Source organism: Ceratotherium simum, chromosome 19, assembly GCF_057802395.1.
Source record: "Ceratotherium simum simum isolate JZ-2026a chromosome 19, ASM5780239v1, whole genome shotgun sequence".
Classification (NCBI taxonomy): Eukaryota; Metazoa; Chordata; class Mammalia; order Perissodactyla; family Rhinocerotidae; genus Ceratotherium; species Ceratotherium simum.
In genome coordinates, this window is record NC_141918.1 from 1,187,969 (window position 1) to 1,208,861 (window position 20,893).

The window sequence follows — 20,893 nt, forward strand, 5'->3', positions numbered from 1 at the left end:
TTTTCTAATCAAAATGAAAAGTATCAAAAATCAGTGAAAGAAGAGCCAGAAAGTATCAGTTCCCATAAGCAAATGAACTAAGTTTGCAAGAATGTTTTTTCTCATAATCTGGGAGAGAAATATCTCCAGAAGATTTTTCCAGTAGGAAATAAGAGCATATTGATTTTTGAATCCCACTCATAACTATTGAGAATTTAATGCAACTGAAGACAACTTGCTTTTTTTTTGACTTGGTGGTTATTTTTTCTCTTGAAATACAAATATGATTTCATCCTCTATAAATCAATAAAGCTTGAGTTGGTCATTTTTTAAAGCTTTGTAAAAGGAAATTGCATCATAATAGTAGTCTTCAGATAAATAAGAAGTGCTCATTCCTTAATGTCAGCATTTAAACCACAAATTAAATATCAAGATCTCTCTTGTTTTCATTTCATTGTAAAGTTATGAAAAAAAAGTCAGAATGATCCAAACCAAAGAAACAAAAATAAATCCAGAAAACTACATATTCAATTGTTTTTATGAAGACAGTACATGGAAATATGCTTAGGAAGAAATAAGTTGGTGGAAACATGTAATTTTGACTTGTAAATTTGCAAATGAAAACCAACATAGATCATAATCACAAAACATAATTCACTTTAGTTGGAAATAACCATCACTTTATGGGACTATTTGAGCAGAAAGCTTGTACCGTGAAGCATGGTATACTGAAAACCTTGATTGATTCTCAGGGGAGTGGGATCCCAGGCCCGACTCTGCTACTAATTAGCAGTGTGCACTTGGGTCGAACATTTCGGTCCTCAGGTTTTGGCTTTCTCAGCAGTGAAATTTGGAGTTTGGACTATATGTTCTTTAATTCCTCTCTCAGCTCTAAAATTTTCTGAGGCTCCAGTACAAAATACCTACAGTAGGCATTTGTTTATCTGAATTCCAGAATATTGCTCAAGAGTTTATTGCAACCACAACAAAGTCATAGACTAATTCTTTAAAAATTATGACTGTGTCAATCATATAATTTATCATAAAACTGGGACATTTTTGAGAATGCTAAAATAATTAAAAATATATAAGCTTTTGTAATATATATATATATTCATTGACTGACATTGTTTTTATTATATTGGTGGACCTATAAAACAGTTCTTTTCAAAAACTATGTTCAAAAACAAAATTATTTTCTGAAAAATATTTTATACATAAAAGCAATGTAAAACAATTCTTTGCTTACCTTAATTTTTAAAATAGCATAAGTGGAAGAGTTATTCTTGATCCATATTCAACAGCTTTAGTCAGTTTTTTAAAATCTATCTCTAATACCATGTCACTGGCTTTTTCCCCAATGAATGTATTTTTTATTGCAATATAGTCTTATTATTTTTTTCATGAAATTACATGAAGCAAATTGTTGCCAAATTCTCATTTCTAATTTTTTGTATTTAAATATTTCAGTCCAAATATTTTCACAGGTACTGTTTTATAATTTAAACTTTTATTTAGGCACCTCAACAAATATTTTTACAAGAAAATAATCAAAGTAAATTCCTCTATTTATAATCCTTCTGACTTTTGCCCAATTTAGATGCTGCAAAATCATAAGAATATACATGTATCCAGGTGAATATAGAAACTGTATCAAAAGATTTCCTCATGTCAAGATACTCCAGAGTGAAATTATAAAATTTCAAAATTAAATTTTGTGCACTTTTGAGTTGTCATCATTTAATTCATTCAGTTCCTCCCGTGTTTTTGTAGGGGTAAATTGTGATGTCTTCCCAGCTGAAAGCTTAGTTTTCAAGAAATGCAATGCACTAAAAGCTTTCATTGTTATTTTTTTTGGTAATCCATTTATTGAATAATTTGATCAAAGTTTTCCAACTAATTTTGAACATGGTGCAATAGAAATATAAAGGACTCACAAAATGTTCCATCCGAGTTGTAGGACACGGTGGTTTACAGAATAATTCTTCAAAGTTCCAAACATTTTTACCAGGCTAAAGAAATTTTTTTTATATTCAACATCTGCTTTGTAACAAGATTTTGAGGTATTGTCACTCTGCAAAAATATATAGAAATGTTGTAAATTTGGACAACTACAGTTTCTATTTATATTGATAGAACTTTGAGCACAATTGTGAATTATGTACGTGCTTCAATCGATTCCAAGTATATTTCTGCTGTTTTTATTTCTTAGTAAAAGAATAGTATTTGTACTATTATACTCTGCTCCAACAAAATTAATGTTTGTATTATCACTGTAGAAAACAAATAATTTTATCTTCTGTGTTAAACTTTTTAAATGAATTAACAACAGCATTTATAATAATAATGTCAGATAGTTTACCTTTAAGAGAATGAATTTCCAAATACACTGCTTTTGGTCCATGATGACACTGAGTGTTGTTTTAAACTTTTTTTCATGTTTTATCTGTCTGTGAAGGGTTTCCCTCTGCTGAGGGAGCTTAGACATTAATGGCAGTTGTTTCAGTTTCCTGTGGGTAAAAAACAACAAAAACAAACGAAAAAACAACTTAGAATTTGGAATGCACAAAATTAATTTAGAAGAACAGTCCTTTTGATCTGAATGAAAAAGTCATGCTTCTAGAGAAATATGTAAACATATCTTCCACTATGCATATTAAATCATCTTTTGGCCTGGTTACTGTTAAAAGAAACTCACACTTAAAACAGATATCCATGCTTCTTCAGCATATTTGTATCTTTTGGTTTGCAGAAGTGATATTGTTATGACCTTTATGGTGGATAGTAAATGTTAGCAAACGTTTTATGTATGTGACACAATTTTCATAAACTTTCTTGAGAAATAGAAACTCTACACTTAATTTTTCATTTAATATATTCTTTCCTTTTGCGGACGTCATTGTTGTAGAAAAAGTTTATTAAAAAATAAAAACATATTACAAAGAGTAAAATAAAGAAATCATTTTAGATTTGCATCACACAGTGAATGATGAACAGCATAGCAAAGCATTCAGATTATCCTCTCTGTGTCCTCTGACAGCACTCGGCCTCTATTTCTTCCACATGTTTTATGTATCTCCACCCTCTAATTACTCTGTATGTTTCCCACTGACCCTACCAACTGACGGCCTAAGGAATTCATGCACCTGGAAGGATGAAGCACCAATTGTGGCACACCAAGTTCAATTTCCTCCTATAATGACCTGAGAGGAGGAGTGAGTGAGCAGTCCCTAGCCTCTCCTGCACAGTGCACTGGCATTTTATCAGTAAGCACACTGCAAGCTGTCCTGGAAAGGGAGGTGTTAGTTCCTCACATCAGGAAATAGTTGAGAAAAGAAAGATGGTAGATTCTGGTAGTCTTTAAGATCTCTGTGTACTTCATGTGTGTCTTACACACAACTAGAAAAGAGAGACCCTGGCAGAAGTTAGAACTGCCAAGTGGAGTACCATGAAACCCATTAAAGCTGGCATACATCGTTACCCTAAAAATGACTAAGCTTATGGGGACTTGACCTTATTGGAAGTTTGAGAACTATGGCAATTCTTAAAAGCAGTTCTTTAACATTTTGCTCTTTGTATCTGTTTTTGTGTGATTCTTGATCATGGTCATAGGCAAAAAAAACGAAACAACTTACAGAGTAGTGTTCTTACAAGACTGAGGTAAGAATTGTATGTGCAGGAAATGAGCACTTTCTTACACCAATCAGGTCTTAAACAAATGGTATTTACCTTTAAACCTTTCTACCTTGCTGGGTAGTTTCCTTAAATTGTTAGCAATTCATTCATTTATCCAAATCACACTAGAGTATCTTATCCTAAATATAACACTGTAATCCCTCGCACTACAGACCAGACCAAAATTAACCAGACATGGACCTTACCTGCAAGAACCTTACATTCTGGAAGGAAAGATAAAACATATATTTTATATTTACACATGGGCACACACACACAATAGTACCTGGCTCATTGATTTTCTTTTTATCACTACTCATGTCATCAGTTTGCTGTTGGCTGCCTCCTTTATGGTCTACCTGATGCCTTGGTCTCCACAGTTGACTTCCTTTACTCCAGCGACGTTTTTTCTCCAACCACCCATTCTCATGGTATTTCCTGTACCTCTGAATCATTAATGGCTATGTAAATTTCAAAATCTCAGTTTCAGGAATTGAGTCTCTGGCCACTACCTCGTATCCATTTGGCTAACTTATTCTAGTACTCTTTCAACCCCTCCAGGAACCCCACCCCTTTGCCTCTCTTTTTCTACACAGCATCCTCTTTATAGTTCAGTTTCCTCCTTACTCACATTGAAGTCCTTGATTCCATGGTCCATTCCTAGAATCACTTTATGTAAGCAGTCTTTCTCCTGTCTCACTTTACTATATTAACCCAGAGAAGTCCCAACCTTCGACTCAACTTGCTGGAGAAAATAACTCTTTTCAGCGGTCTCACGTTAAATTAATGACCACAAATCCCAGATGGTCTCCGGCACTGCCTAGTAGTTCTTCTTCATGCTTTCACTAAATTTCCCTTCCCAGTTCTAAGAAAGTTATTCAAGACTTCTTTCTTTTCTTTTCTTCACACCACTCCCAATTCTGACACATGACCTCAGACCACACATCACTGATGAGCTGTAGACACACTGACAAGACCCACCTCATCTCACCACCACGTCTTCAAACTAACCTTCATCTATTCCAAGATACTTTGCTTCACCTTCTGTTAAGATAAGAAGAGTCTGTGATCCTGCCCAAGGACAAACACCCACCTCTTGTCTACTCAAGAACTTTGCTCACATCCATATCGTGTCTTGCTCTCTTTCTCAATTTCAATTTCTCCCTATAGTGGGTGGTTTCTAATAGCATATAAAAATGCCTTAGTATCTTTTGCTTAAAAAAATACTTATTTTAAATCCTTCCATCATCCCATAACTCTACACTTCATAGGAAAAACTTCTCAAAAAGATTGCTTACTCTTTTGTTTTCTTTTCTTCCCTCTTTATTTTACTCCAATCAGGCTTTCTTCACCAATCCACAAAATTAGCCATTTCCAAGGTAACCAATGGCTTCTATCTGTCCTGGCAAGTCCATCGATCATGCTCTGTCCTCCTCTTACTTGATTGTTCAACAACGTTTGACACAATGAACAGCCTCTCCTTGAAACATTTTCTTGTCTTGGCTACACCACAGTCTCCCGGGTTCCTTTCTACTCTGCTGACTCCTCCTCTTCATTCTCCCATGCTGTTTCCTTGTTTTTGGCCACACCTTCAATGCAGAAGTGCCCTTTCTGCTCAATTCAGAGCCCTCTTCCTTTTCTGTGTCACAGAAAGAGTTTTTGACATTGCATCAGAATCATCTGGAGCATTTGTCAAACCCAGAGTGTTGGGTTCCACCCTCAGAGTTTCTTATTTGGTAGGTCTGGGGTGAGGCCCAAGAATTTGCATTTATAACGAATTTCCAAGTGATGGCTGGTGCTGCTGGGCCAGGGACCTCTCTTTGAGAACACCTGGTTTAGAGAATAAACTAAGCCAAACACTTCGGAATTGGCTGGGCTTTCAACCGTACTTTCACCTTTTATGATCTGTGCAACACTGGGCAAATTATTTAGCTTTTATATTCCTCGGTTTGCTCATTTGTAAAATAAAGATAATATGGTTGCTAGTTCAGGTGTGGTGAGAGTTAACTGGATAATCACACAGCTACAATACTTTTCCAAAAACTGTTCTTCCTGATTATATTCTTCTCTCTCTAAAATCTATTTACTGAAAAGTGGCAGGGATGTGCTTTTAAAGATACATATCACGTTGGAATCACACTCCTTCCCCCATCTGTCTTTCAGGTGACCCAGAATAAAATGTATGCCCCATTTCAGATTGCAGTCTCCTGGTTCACGCAGTCTTCATGCTCCTACCATACTGGTCTTCTTCTCTAGGGAATGTTCCCATTACCCATTACGGCATAGCAAACTTCTCCAAAATTTAGTGGCTTAAAACAACAATCATCTTATGGTTTCTCACAAGTTTGTGAGTGAGGAGTTCCAGAGCTTGGCTGGGGGATTCTTCTTCTGTCCATGGTGTATTCAACTGGCTGCTGGCTTGCGGAGGTCCAAAATAGTTTTCCTCGTATGTCTGGAGCCCTGAGTGGGTGGGTGGGCAGGAAGACTATGCTCAGCAGGGCCTCTTTCCATTTGCCTCTCCTTGTAGTCTCAGGTCCCCTTCCTATGTCCTCTCCAGGAGGGTTAACAGAGGTTACATGTCTGCTAAGGGCTCTAAGAGACCAGGTAGAAGTTGCCAGTTCTCTGAGAGCCTAGCCTGAAACTGGCACAGCCTCACTTCTAACATACTCTTTTGGTGAAAGCAGCTGCAAGCCTGCCCAGATTCAAGGGGAGGGAAAATAGATGCCACCTTGCAATGGAAAAGTGTCTAAGAATTTTCCACCTTCTTTAATTCCCATAGGAGAACTCCAAGATCATTCCTACTAAGTGCCTTTCACTCTCCTTCTTTCCTTCAGGAATTCTGCCTCCAAATTTTTCCATGGCTGACACCTTCAAATCTCAGCTCAGCCATCACCTCCCCATTTTAGAAAAGCTTTTCTGACCACCTTATCTAAACGTACTTCCTCCCACTGTCATTATGTAGTCCATCACCTGTTTTATTTTCTTCTGAAATTACCTTATTTATGATCTGCTGCCTCCCGCTGGAATGTCAACTCCACAAGAGTAGAAACTTCATCTTCCTTGTCAACACTGTGGTTCCAGAGACCAGAATGGTGCTTGACACATAGAATTTTCTCAATAAATATTTTCTGAATGAATAAATTAATTATGAATATATGATTCATTCATACATGTATAAAGAAAAATTTATAATGACCATAAAACCAGTTTTGGTATTACTATCTGCACTTAAACTTTCTGAGTATAAGGTGTTTATGTATATAAAGACTTATTTTTTTCTCTAAATTGATTCCCTTTTGATTATAGGTAAAACTGACCTATCAGGCAAGATTTTTGCAGTTATATAATGGTACCTTTTTCTCCATTTTGAGATGCATTCATTTGAATGACACTTTTACATAGAATTACTTTCTGCTTGAGGGATAAGGGATCTTTAGGAAAATTATACAAACTTTTACTCCCTTTTCAAAAACAATGTCATAAATTTAAAACCAAGTTAAAATTAACATTAAGAGCCACCTATACCTACTAGGCTTTCAAATTTCTTCTTGCTGTGTTAAAAAAAAACTCATTAGGTTCAGTAAAGAAACTCAGTCTTTCGTTGTAATAGATAGTTCTTGAAAAGCAGTATGAATTAAATGAAAGAGATTGGAAAGTGGCTTCATGTTTTTTCAATATAAATAAGCATTTGATGATTTCTGAGAAAATAAATTTAGATTTCATAGAACCAAAAATGTTTGGAAAACGTTTTAAGTTGCTTAGTCCAACAAGCATCTAATTTCACATTTCCTTTAGTACATCCAACATTTTCAAGATTTTCTAAACAAGCAAGTAATAATTTTCAGAGTAAATTTATAAATAGGAATATTTTTTAAGTTCAAGACCAAACATTGGTAAACAGAGGGATAAATCATTTTTTACTTTGTGATATAGCCAAAGTCATGGCAAAACACTAACCTTTTGTGAGTTTGTTAAAGAAATAGATTCAAAGTTGGGTTTTTGTGGAGTTTTTTTGGCTCCTCTAGTGGACTTTGCCTTCCCTTATTCAATCTTTACTCCATTGTAAGTGCTCACAATAGTCTGCCTTGCAAATGGGGCTCTGGTCTGCACATAGTCAAGACTCAGTACTTATTAATTCAATTGAACAATTATAAAGATAACTACAAAGGTTTATTGTGTTTGTAACAAAACTTATCTATATGCATGTGCCAATACTAGCCAATGTAGCATTAAAACGTTATGTGTATTTTCTTTATTTTCCCCAGTTTTTCCCTGTCTTTATTCCTTTGAATCAGGAAAAGAATGATGAAGTAAAAAGGTCTGAAAGCAAGAAGTATAGGAACAAATGTAGAATAAGGGAAGAGAAAAATTAAAGCTAAGTGCAATAAAAGAAAGTGGGTAATGGGCCTCAGTAGTAAAATACTCATGCCAAATATTCACTTCTCTCTAGGATTTACTATGTGTTGTCTCCATTCATGTTCCTGGTTTCCTATTTTGCAAATGAAGGAGCTGAGTAAGTATTCTTGAAACATCTTTACAGCTGGGGTCCACTCCTGTCATGATTCCTGAGCTTGCTGGTCCTAGCTATTGCAGTTTTAAGGTCCCCAAGAAGAGAATGACGCTGTGTCATCATAGACACATCACGTTAATTTTGGTTTACTAATTATTGATAAATCGACTAGCTGGTTTATGCTAAGTACTGTATTCAGTACTCTAGGAAAAGCAAAATAAATATAATGGCCTCTGTCTAAAGAGTTGTCAGTCTAGTGAAAAAGTAAAGATTAGTTTATAGATACTAGATAATACAGGACATAGTTTGTGGATTGACTGTGGAAAATGAGCATTGAGATTTATCTATTTGGGGTATGGTATATATAGTATATGGGAACCAACCAAGAGGAGAGCACAGTAGGGAGAAATGGGGTACAGGATATTGGAATAAACAGGGGAATATTGGGGAAATAGAAGAAATTGGCAGTAAGAGAGAGTCAATAGGATCCCAGAAAATTCGAGCTGAAAGAGACATTAACAGGCATATAGTAAACTTTCACTCCCCACCATTTCTTTTTTAACAGATCATAAGATCTCAGACTTGAAGGGGAACTAAGTCATCTTATCCTTTCATTTTTCTGATCTCATAAAACATTCTCAGCAAACAGACATCTGGTTATGTTAGTTTGCTAGGGATGCCATGCAAAGTACCAGAGACTGGTACAAAAAATTTGTTTTTCTCACAATTCTGGAGGCTAGAAGTCTGAGATCAAGGTGTTGGCAGGGTTGGACTTTTTCTAAGGCTTCTCTCGGGGCTTGTAGATGGCTGTCTTCCTCTGGTATCTGCACATGGTCTCCCCTTTTTGCCTCTTTGTCTCTTAATCTCCTCTTCTTGTAAGGAAGGACCCCCAGTCATATTAGACTAGGGCCCACCCTAATGACCTTGTTTTAATTCCTTAAAGGAAGGCCCTGTCTCCAAATACAGTCTTATTCTGAGGTACACGGGACATCAACTTATGAATTTTGGGGGGACAAAATTCAGCCCGTAATACCAGTCTTAACTTGATTATGGAGAACTTTAACACTTAGACATGTTTTTCTAATTTTAATGGATCCTAAACTTCCTCTGTGTGGCTTATACTTAGTGATTCTCTCTCTACCATTTCTACAGTGTCCATCTGGGCCAGGTGCCGTGACAGGCATGTCTGTGGGGAGGGATTCTTGTCACAGGGAAATAGAAGTTCATCGAATTGGGATGAAATGTGTTGAGACAGTGAGTAATTGACCTAGAATTTAGATCTGATTACAAATGACGGACATATTTTTTTTTCAAGAACACGTCTAAAGACTTTTGCAATATGATAAGCCCTCACATCTCCACTGAATCTTCTGTTGTTTTGAGTGATTTTCAGGTAAAGAAGATCCTTGATGTTTGGAACTTATGTCAGGATGTGTCCAAATATGAGCAACTTTAAAAAACACACAGACCTTTCTTGCTTACATGGTTTTCTGTTATAGGTTTATGTCGGGCTATTCACAGGAGATGCTGAATCGGCCCAGATTGGGGTCATGGGTACATTCTGCTCGATACATTTAGAACTTGGATCAACCCATATCTCTAATTTTGTTAATATCTTCTGACTTATTTCGCTCTTTCTCTTGGGCTCCTCAGTCTGCTTTTTCCTCTTCTGTTTCCCCCTTTTCACTTCTTTTATAATTTGTCTGTCTTTACTAAGTTACCTTGATGTTTAACTTTAGTTTTAACATTAAATCCTTCTTTTTGATGAGTCTGTGAGACAGATTTGAAACATGACATACAACACAAATGCCAAAAATTCAGGAGATTTCCATAAAAAAATGAGTGAGATGATTTTAAGGCAGATATGACCATATTCTTGAGAGTTATTTCCATAATGTTCAAAAATTAAAGCAGAATTTATAATGAGATTGAAAAAAGCTGTGTAAAAATGATAATAAATTACAGAGGAAAAAATTATCAATTTATATGTAATAGCTTTCTATAAACAGACAAATTAAAATTATTTTCTAAGCTGAGTGAGACTATTTCTCTTAGTACAGAACACTAAGATACGTTGTGCCTAAGTAGCATCTGCTTAGTCAAGAATTAGTGCAAGAAGGGGCTGGCCCTGTGGCCGAGTGGCTAAAGTTCTGTGCACTCCACTTTGGCGGCCCAGGTTTGTGAGTTTGGATCCAGGCACAGACCTACACCACTCATCAGCCATGCTGTGGCAGTGACCCATGTACAAAGTAAAGGAAGATTCACACAGGTGTTAGCTCAGGGCAAGTCTTTCTCAGCAAAAAACAAAAAAAGAGTTATTGCAAGATGATTTAAGCAAATGATAGGATTGTGCACTGGCTACAGAGGCTAATTCAGCTCCATAAAAGATTCCCTGAGCCAAAGCTGGATTCCTCTTAAGTACTGGGCCAGCAGGTTCTTAGATGGGCTTTTCTGCCCTTGAGTTAATTGATATAATGTAATTGATTTCTTAGCCAGAAGCCAAGATTATTTCTAAGACAGGAGACAGAATCATGATCTCTTTCAAATTAATTTATAAATCAAGATTATAACTTTCTCAGTGGACTAAGGATTAGAAGCTTTGAGTTTCTATATGAAGTTTGTAAGTACTTTTCAAAAGGAACATACATCTTCCCTGTATCTCAGTATTTTCATCTCTGGAATGGGCATATTTCTCTAAGGAATGTCTTCTGATCTTTAAAACTTTAAAGTAGCACAGTTGAGGTAAGTGCTTAGAGAGGAAAAATAGGGAAGGGAAGTAGGTGGGCAGGGAGGAAAAAAAAGACAGAGGGAGAAAGGAAACAGGTGAGTTTCAAAAAGAATTTATCTATGGAAATAGAGATTTCTCTAAACAGGGATTTGCACATTCCACTTAAATGTCATCTTTTTATAAAATTAAAACATTTGTCTATTTTCAGCAGCTACCAAGAGAACACTAAATAATTGGATATGGTTGCTTAAAATTCATGAGAAATGTTTAGGGGGACAGGAGGCAGGTGATATAGCGGGCAGTTTGAGGACTAATACATGAGATGAATCAACAGCCTGTAACCCTATAACTCAACTCCACGAAGTCCAGGGCGATCCTTGTTCTTTTCATTCTTGATCAGGCTGAACCTTGACTGCGAAAGCTCCCTAAATCCAGTCTCAGCGAGAAGGGTGCAACCGGGACCTTGAAGGGCACTCTGTAAGCACAAAGGCATGAAGGGCTTGACGCATCAAAACCAGAAAATACTTGAATCTAATTTTCAGGTGTACAAGAGGCCAATGTAACATTAGCATTACAAGAAATGGAAAAAGTGAGATGTACTGCAGAATTCTGGATGGACTTTAAGCATGTGATGGATGAATGGAGAAGGGCAGCCAAGGAGCTGTTCAGTGATGACTGCAGCTGAAGCCAGAATCTTGGCAGCCGACAAGTGAAAACATCAGCAGATTTTGAACAGATTAAACAAACCCCAGTGAAAGGATAGATCTGGTGATAACGTTTCCCTGATACTGGTGATAAACTGGGTCACTCAGGTTCTGGATGTCTGAATGAAGACTAAGAAGGAGAATATCTGAAAATCAGTTATTTGTTTTTGATGTTGTCTTTTTTGTAATTAACAGAGACATGATCATTTCTCTGCTAAGCATCATTTTTCTTGGCTCCCCTGTCTACTAAATTAAAATGAACTTCCTAGCATGCAATTATAAGCCCTCCACGATCTGGCTGCTCTGAGCTGCCTTCCCAGTTCTTCATCTGACTGTCACCCACCCAGCCACCCTTTTCTCCAGCACACGGACCTCCTCGCTGCTCACTGGGGAGCCCTGTCGCTGTCCACCTCTGGCCACTTCCTTGCTCATAGCGGCTGCTTCATTTCCCGTGTCTTCCTGTCTCTTTCTGCCTAAATCCTAATCACCATTTGAGACCTTTTGCACGAAGTCTTCCTTGATTCTTCTCAAAAGAAGATGACGACTCTGATTATAAGACTTTGGTTTCTGATTATAGCACCTTAGAAATGATCCGGCATGCTTCCTACTGACAGACTTTGTGCAGCTGTCAGTCTCTCCAAATGGGCTGTATTTTGCATAAGGCATGACTTGCCTTGTTTCTCTCTCCATCCCCAAATGCATAATCAGCATGTCTGTCTGATTTTTGCTTCAATTGATGTGGAAGGTTTTTGGTTTAGGAGATGACAATTTAAATTGGAAGAACAAGAAGCTCCCGTTACTATTATGGATTTGAGTTGTCATGCTGTAATTGTAGCAAGCGCCAAAATATTAAGCACACATAGTGATAGCAATGTTTCCAAAACCTTGGAAGGGAGAATGGGGTGTATGTGTGCATCTGTAATTTAAAAAATTTATCTTAGCCTTTTTCTTGACATTTTATACAATAAAAATGGTTGTGTAAAGCACAAAATGAGCTGAGCAACACAGATTGACAGTGTTACTGCTTGGGGTGAGCTATGAATCTTCTTGTGCTTCTGTCTCCCGCGCCGTGGGATAAAGCTGCTGCAGCAGACGTGATCCCCAAGCTGCAGCTCGGCTTTGTGACCCCACGATTCCATTGAACTGCAAACTCATTCAAGTAGCAACTTAAGAGTCACATTCACCTTTTTGGTATGGCATCATACATCCACTCGTGTCTATCAGGCATCCTTGATTAGAGGGGTGTGGTGAGGAAGAGTCATGGCTGGACACATGGAGGATGACAAGCAGGCCCCACCTAATAGTCCCTGGGAGGATAAGGGTCATCCTCAGCTCTCGAGGCACTGACTGAGAGACATGCAGGGTGCTCAAGTTAGGCAAGGGAAATGCTCTGGGCTGGCACTAAGGGACGCCTAATTGTCCTATGTCTTAGCCAGCTCAGGCTGCTATAACCAAGTACAATAGACTGGGGGGCTTAAACAACAGACATTGATTTCTCTTGATTCTGGGGGCTGGGAAGTCCCAGATCAAGGTGCTGGCAGATCTGGTTCCTGGTGGGGACTCTCTTTCTGGCTTGCAGAGAGCCCCTTTTCGCTGTGTCCTCACAGAGTGGAGAGAGAGTTCTGGTCTCTCTTCCTCTTCTTGCAAGGCACTAATCCCATCATAAGGGCCCCACCCTTATGACCTCATCTAAACCCAATAACTTCCCAAATGCCCCATTTCCAAACGCCATCACGTTGGGGGTTAGGACTCCAACATATGCATTTTGGGGTGACACAAACCTTTAGTCCATAACATTCCATGATCACTGTTTGGATGAGTCTGAGTCCCAGGGCCAGGGGGCTATAATTAAGACAAACAAAAGCCAGGTTACAGAGGAAGTGTCGTGCAAAGCCAGGAGCCCAGGATGGAGCCGCTTTGTCTTCTGCCCAGATGGCAGTAAGGACGGCAGCAGCAGGTTACCCCCTATCATCCTGAGACTGGTTGCTCTAGCACAGCAACCAGTGAGTCAAGAGGCCGGGTAGGATTGTGGAGGTACACTGGAGTTCAGAACCTCCCCATTCACCTGCCTCACTTTGGGCCAGAGACTCAGCAAGAAAGAGGCTCAACTCTCCAACAAGTGTGCAGCTCCAGAAAGCAAAGAAAAAGGAAAATTGAACTTATTTTTTATTAACTTTTTAATCGACTGATTTGATTTTTCTCCTGCTCAATTATTCATCTGTTCTGGTAGCATTTAGGGACATTAATAAGAGAACGTCATAGAGATGATTTTAAGGCTGCTTCCAGCTCTAATTTTCCATATCTTTACATACAAATAGAATTTAACAGAAGAGGAGCAAAGAGGGAGCAGTTGGGCTCCCGGCAGCAGAGTTAAATGTACTACAGCTGCGCAACTTTGTCTCTACAAGTGGGCCCAGTAACGAGGGAGGTGAGTTAATGGAAGGCTGTACAGAAGAGAAGAGCCTTGTGCGCACTACAGTCTAACACCTGATAGTTATTTGCTTCTATATTCAGCAAAATGTACGTATTTGGAATATGAGTTTTAAAAGACTGTTTTTTTGTTTTTTTTTTAAGAAAGCTCTTATGTACCTGAAAGATAAAAAGACCTCACTTTGGAGGAAAAATGCCTAAGTACCTGCATACCGCCTGCAGTGCGTATGCTTCTAAAACTTAAAAAATAAACAGACTCCCAGGAGATTAAAGACCTAAGGAAAACTCACTTTCCCCCAAAACAACGCAGTGTCATTGTATTTTTATTCTTGGTCCCATGTTTGACTTGATTTGTGATTTACCATTTGTAAAGAATTTAGATGTCCTGCCTGGACGCCCAGAAGTTGTTTTCCGTTTTCTAGAGTGAGCATGTGAAATGTTCTTTAAAGCCCACATTTTGCTTTTAAATCTTACCCGGTGGTTTCAGTTCTACAGAGGTCAGATTTCAACCCAAATCCTTGGACTTCCAGGCCTGGAAACCTTGTAGCAGGCTCTGTTTCTGTTTCCATCTCCTGAAAAAGTTGTCTCTGCAGACAGAGGTTTGGCATCTGTATACCTCCCTCACATATTATATATTACTTATGGAACTTGGAGAAATCTAAAATGCCTCCTAGATGGAAAACAGGGGATGGATGAGAATCCCTGGATATCTGCATTCAAATGTTTACTATTTCTCCATTCTTGAAGTTAAAATTTAGAAATTAAAACTGAAATCAGATGTTTTAAAGAGGGTTAGGACACAATGTATTTACATGGCTAGTGAATTTATTATGGAATTTCTGAACTAATTTTAAGACCTGTGCTACATTTAAAGTAAGTTTTCTGAATGATTAGAATTTTTTGTGGTCATCCCAAGTCTCTTCGAGATATAGTATAGTCCTATATTTTTGCCACATTAGGTCACAACTCAATTTGTTATGGCTATCTTGGCTCTCTGGTGATAAACTACTGGATTCGAAACTCCTCGAGGCCATACCTAGTCGTGGTTGAGTGTGACTTCGAGCCGTAGAGCCTATGCAGCGTATTGCATAGAGTACTTTCGTGATCTGATGGTAAGCCCTGAAAAAGTCAATCGTGTCTATGATCGGAAATGAAAAGAATATTATAAATTATTGCAAAGAGTATATTCAATTTCTTAGAAGGCATAATTTTATTTCCATTTCCTGTCTTTATTAAGTTTTGTTATTTAATATTTTATTTATCTTCAGAATTCTTTACTGGAGAAAAGAATTCAAAATCACTATGAGTCTTACTTTAGGAGAAAGAAAACATGCAGAAAAATAATTCTATGTCTTTTTGTTTCCTTTTTATTCCAGTAAATTAATTTTTATGAATATGTATAAAATAATGCATATTTAGGATAGAACATACATAATGTTTTGTAATAATTTTAAACTTCCAGTATCTGTATTTTATGCCCTTTCTTAGCTCTATCTTAATCTTTTTTAAATTACGCTAATTTAAATTTGTGCATGTTATTGTAAACTTATTTTTTATTCAATGTCTGTGTTCTCAAATTAATTATGTATTCTACTTTTTTGTTTTCAATTCATTTATTCATTCAGTTATCTTTATTCATTCCTTCTTCTTTCTTTACATTTTCTGTTTTATATTTTTGTTATCTAGATCCCAGCATTTTTTAAATAACAAAAACATTTAAGGCTATGAATTTGGTTTTGAGAAAACCTTTAACTATATTTTTTTATATAAAGTGTTTTTTTATAATTATTTTCTAAATATTGTATAATTGCAGCATCATTTCCTATTGCCTCCAAAAGCTCTTTGTGTAAGATTTCATTATTTTTGAAAATTTAGTTTCCATGTGGTTAGTCCTTTATATTCTAATTTATTTTTACACACTTGCTCTGTGTACTGCTACTTTGTTTCTACTGAAATTTCTTGTATTTTTTAATATTATTCCTCAATTTTAATGCTATAGTATCCATAAAGGTTGATCACTGCAGTAGACATATTTATAGGTTTTAATAAAATAATATTTTAAAAATCTCATCCTTGCTTATTTCTCCTGAATCCTGCTTTACCAGTTATTCCTCCTGAGATTCCTGTTTTATTTTAGTGTGTATTTTCTTCATGTGTATTTTCACAATCTTTTACTTTTAAACTTCCAAATAACTTACTTTAGGTGTGGTAGTTTTAAAAAGCCTATGGGGGCTGGCCCAGTGGCGTAGCTGTTAAGTTCACACTTTCTGCTTCAATGGCCAGGGGTTTGCAAGTTCTGATCCTGAGTGTGGACCTATTCACCACTCATCAAGCCGTGCTGTGGCAGGCGTCCCACATATAAAGCAGAGAAAGATGAGCACGGTGTTAGCCCAGGGCCAGTCTTCCTCAGCAAAAAGAGGAGGATTAGCAATGGTTGTTAGCTCAGGGCTAATATTCTTCACCAAAAAAAAAAAAAAAAAAAGTCTATGGTTAGATTTTTTTTTTTTGCATCCAGTCTAAGAGTCTTTGTCATTTGGTAGAGAAATTAAAACATTTGTATATATTGTGGTAACAGATTTATCAATTTTTACCAATATCAGCTTCCATGATTTTTACACTCCCTGTTTGTTCCCTGTATTGTATCTTTAATCTTATGAACTTTTTCTTTTTGAAGAGGAAGATCGTCGCTGAACTAACATCTGTGCCCATCTTCCTCCATTTTGTATCTGGGACGCTGCCACAGCATGGCTTGATGAACAGTGTGTAGGTGCGTGCCCGAGATCCAAACCTGCGAACCCTGGGCCAATGAAGCGGAGTGCACAAACTTAACCACTACGCCACCAGGCCGGCACTGAGCTAAGCTTTTTCTTTCTTACTTTTTATTTTATTTATTTATTTTTTCCAACTCCTACTTTTATCCAATTTTTTTTTTTAATTTTTTGTTTATTGCAGTAACATTGGTTTATAACATTGTATACATTTCAGGTGTACATCATTATACTTCTATGTCTACATAGATTACATCATGTTCATCACCCAAATAGTAGTTACAACCCATCACCACACACATGTGCCGAATTATCTCTTTCACCCTCCTCCCTCTCCCCTTCCCCTCTGGTAACCACCAATCCAATCTCCGTCTCTATATGTTTATTTATTGTTGTTATTATCTACTACTTAATGAAGGAAATCATATGGTATTTAACCTTCTGCCTCTGACTTATTTCACTTTGCATAATACCCTCGATGTCCATCCATGTTGTCACAAATGGCTGGATTTCATCATTTCTTATGGCTGAGTAGTATTCCATTGTGTATATATACCACAGCTTCTTTATCCATTCGTCACTTGATGGGCACTTAGGTAATAGTGCCAACTCTTGGCTATTGTGAATAACACTGCAATGAACACAGGGGTGCATGTATCTTTACGCATTGGTGTTTTCAAGTTCTTTGGATAAATACCCAACAGTGGAATAGCTGGATCATATGGTAGTTCTAGCCTTGATTTTTTGAGGAATCTCCATACTGTTTTCCTTAGTGGCTGCACCAGTTTGCACTCCCACCAGCAGTGTATGAGTGTTCCCTTCTCTCCACATCCTCTCCAACACATGTTGTTTCCTGTCTTGTTAATTATAGTCATTCTGATGGGCGTGGGGTGATATCTCATTGTAGTTTTGATTTGCATTTCCCTGATAGTTAGTGATTTTGAACATCTTTTTATGTGTCTGTTGGCCACCTGTATATCTTCTTTGGAGAAATGTCTGTTCAGGTCTTTTGCCCATTTTTTAATTGGCTTGGTAATTTTTTTGTTGTTGAGATGCATGAGTTCTTTATATATTTTGGAGATTAAGCCCTTATCAGATGTATGGTTTGCAAATATCTTCTCCCAATTGTTAGGTTGTCTTTTCGTTTTGTTGATGGTTTCCTTTGCTGTGCAGAAACTTTTTAGTTTGATGTAGTCCCATTTGTTTACTTTTTCTATTGTTTCTCTTGCCCGGTCAGACATGGTGTTTGAAAAGATGTTGCTAAGACCGATGTTGAAGAGCATACTGCCTATGTTTTCTTCTAGAAGTTACACAGTTTCAGGTCTTACATTCAAATCTTTAATCCATTTGGAGTTAATTTTTATGTATGGTGTAAGGTAAGGGTCTACTTTCACTTTTTTGCATGTGGCTATCCAGTTTCCCCAACACCATTTGTTGAAGAGACTTTCTTTTCCCCGTTGTATGTTCTTGGCTCCTTTGTCAAAGATTAGCTGTCCATAGATGTGTGGGTTTATTTCTGGGGCTTCAATTCTATTCCATTGATCTGTGTGTCTGTTTTTGTGCCAGTACCATGCTGTTTTGGTTACTATAGCTTTGTAGTATATTTTGAAATCAGGGAGTTTGATACCTCCAGCTTTGTTCTTTTTTCTCAGGATTCCTTTAGCTATTCGGGGTCTTTTGTTGTTCCCTATAAATTTTAGGATTCGTTGTTCTATTTCTGTGAAAAATGTTGTTGGAACTTTGATAGGGATTGCATTGAATCTATAGATGGCTTTAGGAAGTATGGACATCTTAACTATGTTAATTCTTCCAATCCAAGAGCACGGAATATCTTTCCATTTCTTTGTGTCTTCTTCAATTTCTTTCAGAAATGTTTTATAGTTTTTGGTGTACAGATCTTTCACCTCTTTGGTTAAGTTTATTCATGGGTATTTTGTTCTTTTTGTTGCAATTGTAAATGGAATTGTATTCTTAATTTGTCTTTCTGCAACTTTGTTGTTAGTGTATAGAAATGCAACTGATTTTTGTATGGTGATTTTGTATCCTGCAACATTACCGTATTCGTTTATTATTTCTAAAAGTCTTCTGCTGGATTCTTTAGGGTTTTCTATATATAAAATCATGTCGTCTGCAAATAGTGACAGTTTCACTTCTTCCTTTCCAATTTGGATCCCTTTTATTTCTTTCTCTTGCCTGATTGCTCTGGCTAGGACTTCCAGTACTATGTTAAATAGGAGTGGTGACAGTGGGCATCCTTATCTGGTTCCTGTTCTTAGAGTGATAGCTTTCAGTTTTTCACCATTGAGGATGATATTAGCTGTGAGTTTGTCATATATGGCCTTTATTATGTTGAGGTACTTTCCTTCTATACCCATTTTATTGAGAATTTTTATCATAAATGGATGCTGTATCTTGTCAAATGCTTTCTCTGCATCTATTGAGATGATCATGCGATTTTTATTCTTCATTTTATTAATGTGGTGTATTACGTTGATTGATTTGCAAATGTTGAACCATCCCTGCATACCTGGAATAAATCCCACTTGATCATGGTGTATAATCTTTTTAATGTATTGTTGTATGTGATTTGCTAGTATTTTGTAGAGGATTTATGCATCGATGTTCACCAGTGATATTGGCCTGTAATTTTCTTTTTTTGTGTTGTCCTAGTCTGGTTTTGGTATCAGGGTAATGTCGGCTTCATAGAATGAGTTAGGGAGCTTCCCCCCTCCTCAATTTTTTGGAAGAATTTGAGAAGGATAGGTATTAAGTCTTCTTTGAATGTTTGGTAGAATTCACCAGGAAAGCTGTCTGGTCCTGGACTTTTATTTTTGAGGAGGTTTTTGGTTAGTTTCGATCTCCTTACTGGTGATTGGTCTATTCAAATTCTCTACTTCTGGGGCCAGCCCTGTGGCTTAGTGGTTAAGTGCGCGTGCTCCACTACTGGTGGCCCGGGTTCGGATCCTGGGTGCGCACCGGTGGACTGCTTCTCTGGCCATGCTGAGGCCGCGTCCCACATACAGCAACTAGCAGGATGTGCAGCTATGACATACAACTATCTACTGGGGCTTTGGGGGAAAAAAAGGAGGAGGATTGGCAATAGATGTTAGCTCAGGGCCGGTCTTCCTCAGCAAAAAGAGGAGGATTAGCATGGATGTGAGCTCAGGGCTGATCTTCCTCACAAAAAAAAAAATTCTCTACTTCTTCTTAATCCAGTTTTGGAAGGTTGAATGATTCTAAGAATTTATCCATATCTTCCAGATTGTCGAATTGCTTGGCATATAGCTTATCATAGTAGTCTCCTATAATCTTTTGTATTTCTGAGGTGTCCGCTGTAATTTCTCCTCTTTCATTTCTGATTTTACTTATTTGTGCCTTCTCTCTTTTTTTCTTGGTGAGTCTAGCTAAAGGTTTGTCAATTTTGTTTATCTTTTCAAAGAACCAGCTCTTGGTTTTATTAATTTTTTCTATTGTTTTTTTAGTCTCTATTTCATTTATTTCTCTTTTGATTTTTATTATTTCCCTTCTTCTACTGATTTTGGGCTTTGTTTGTTCTTCTTTTTCCAGTTCCTTTAGGTGCATTGTTAGATTGTTTATTTGAGATTTTTCTTGTTTCTTGAGATAGGCCTGTATTGCTATAAACTTCCCTCTTAGAACCGCTTTTGCTGTATCCCATAAATTCTGCCATGTCATATTTTCATTTTCATTTGTCTCCAGGTATTTTTTGATTTCTTCTTTGATTTCTTCGTTGACCAAGTCATTGTTCAGTAGCATTTTGTTTAATCTCCATGTATTTGTGGCTTTTCTGATTTTCTTCCTATAGTTGATTTCTAGTTTCATACCGTTGTTGTCAGAAACGTTGCTTGGTATTATTTCAATCTTCTTAAATTTATGGGGACTTGTTTTGTGGCCTAATATCTGATCAATCCTGGAGAATGTTCCATGTGCATTTGAAAAGAACGTGTATTCTTCAGTTTTTGGATGGAATGCTCTGTATATATCTACTAGGTCCATCTGTTCTAGTGTGTCATTTAAGACCACTGTTTCCTTATAGATCTTCTGTTTGGATGATCTATCCGTTGGTGCAAGTGGAGTGTTA

At 37.1% G+C, this 20,893-nt stretch overlaps 1 protein-coding gene across 12 annotated transcripts in view; it reads left to right on the top strand.

Annotated features, from left to right (window-relative positions):
* The window catches only part of LOC147914484 (uncharacterized), a 107,968-nt gene that overhangs the window by 77,539 nt on the left and 9,536 nt on the right, over positions 1-20,893 (top strand). For 4 of the 12 annotated variants that reach the window (XR_015555207.1, XR_015555208.1, XR_015555206.1 and 1 more), the window contains 2 exons: positions 8,105-8,167; positions 13,915-14,024. Coding sequence is in view for 4 of the 12 variants with exons in the window: in XM_087443779.1 (XP_087299905.1) it covers positions 8,105-8,167; positions 11,293-11,359 (130 nt within the window). In the remaining 8 variants the exon portion in view is untranslated. Of the gene's footprint in view, positions 1-8,104; positions 8,168-11,292; positions 13,618-13,914; positions 14,025-16,700; positions 16,967-20,893 lie in introns of those variants that run through there. The other 8 variants (XR_015555205.1, XM_087443780.1, XM_087443778.1 and 5 more) reach the window with 5 other exon arrangements.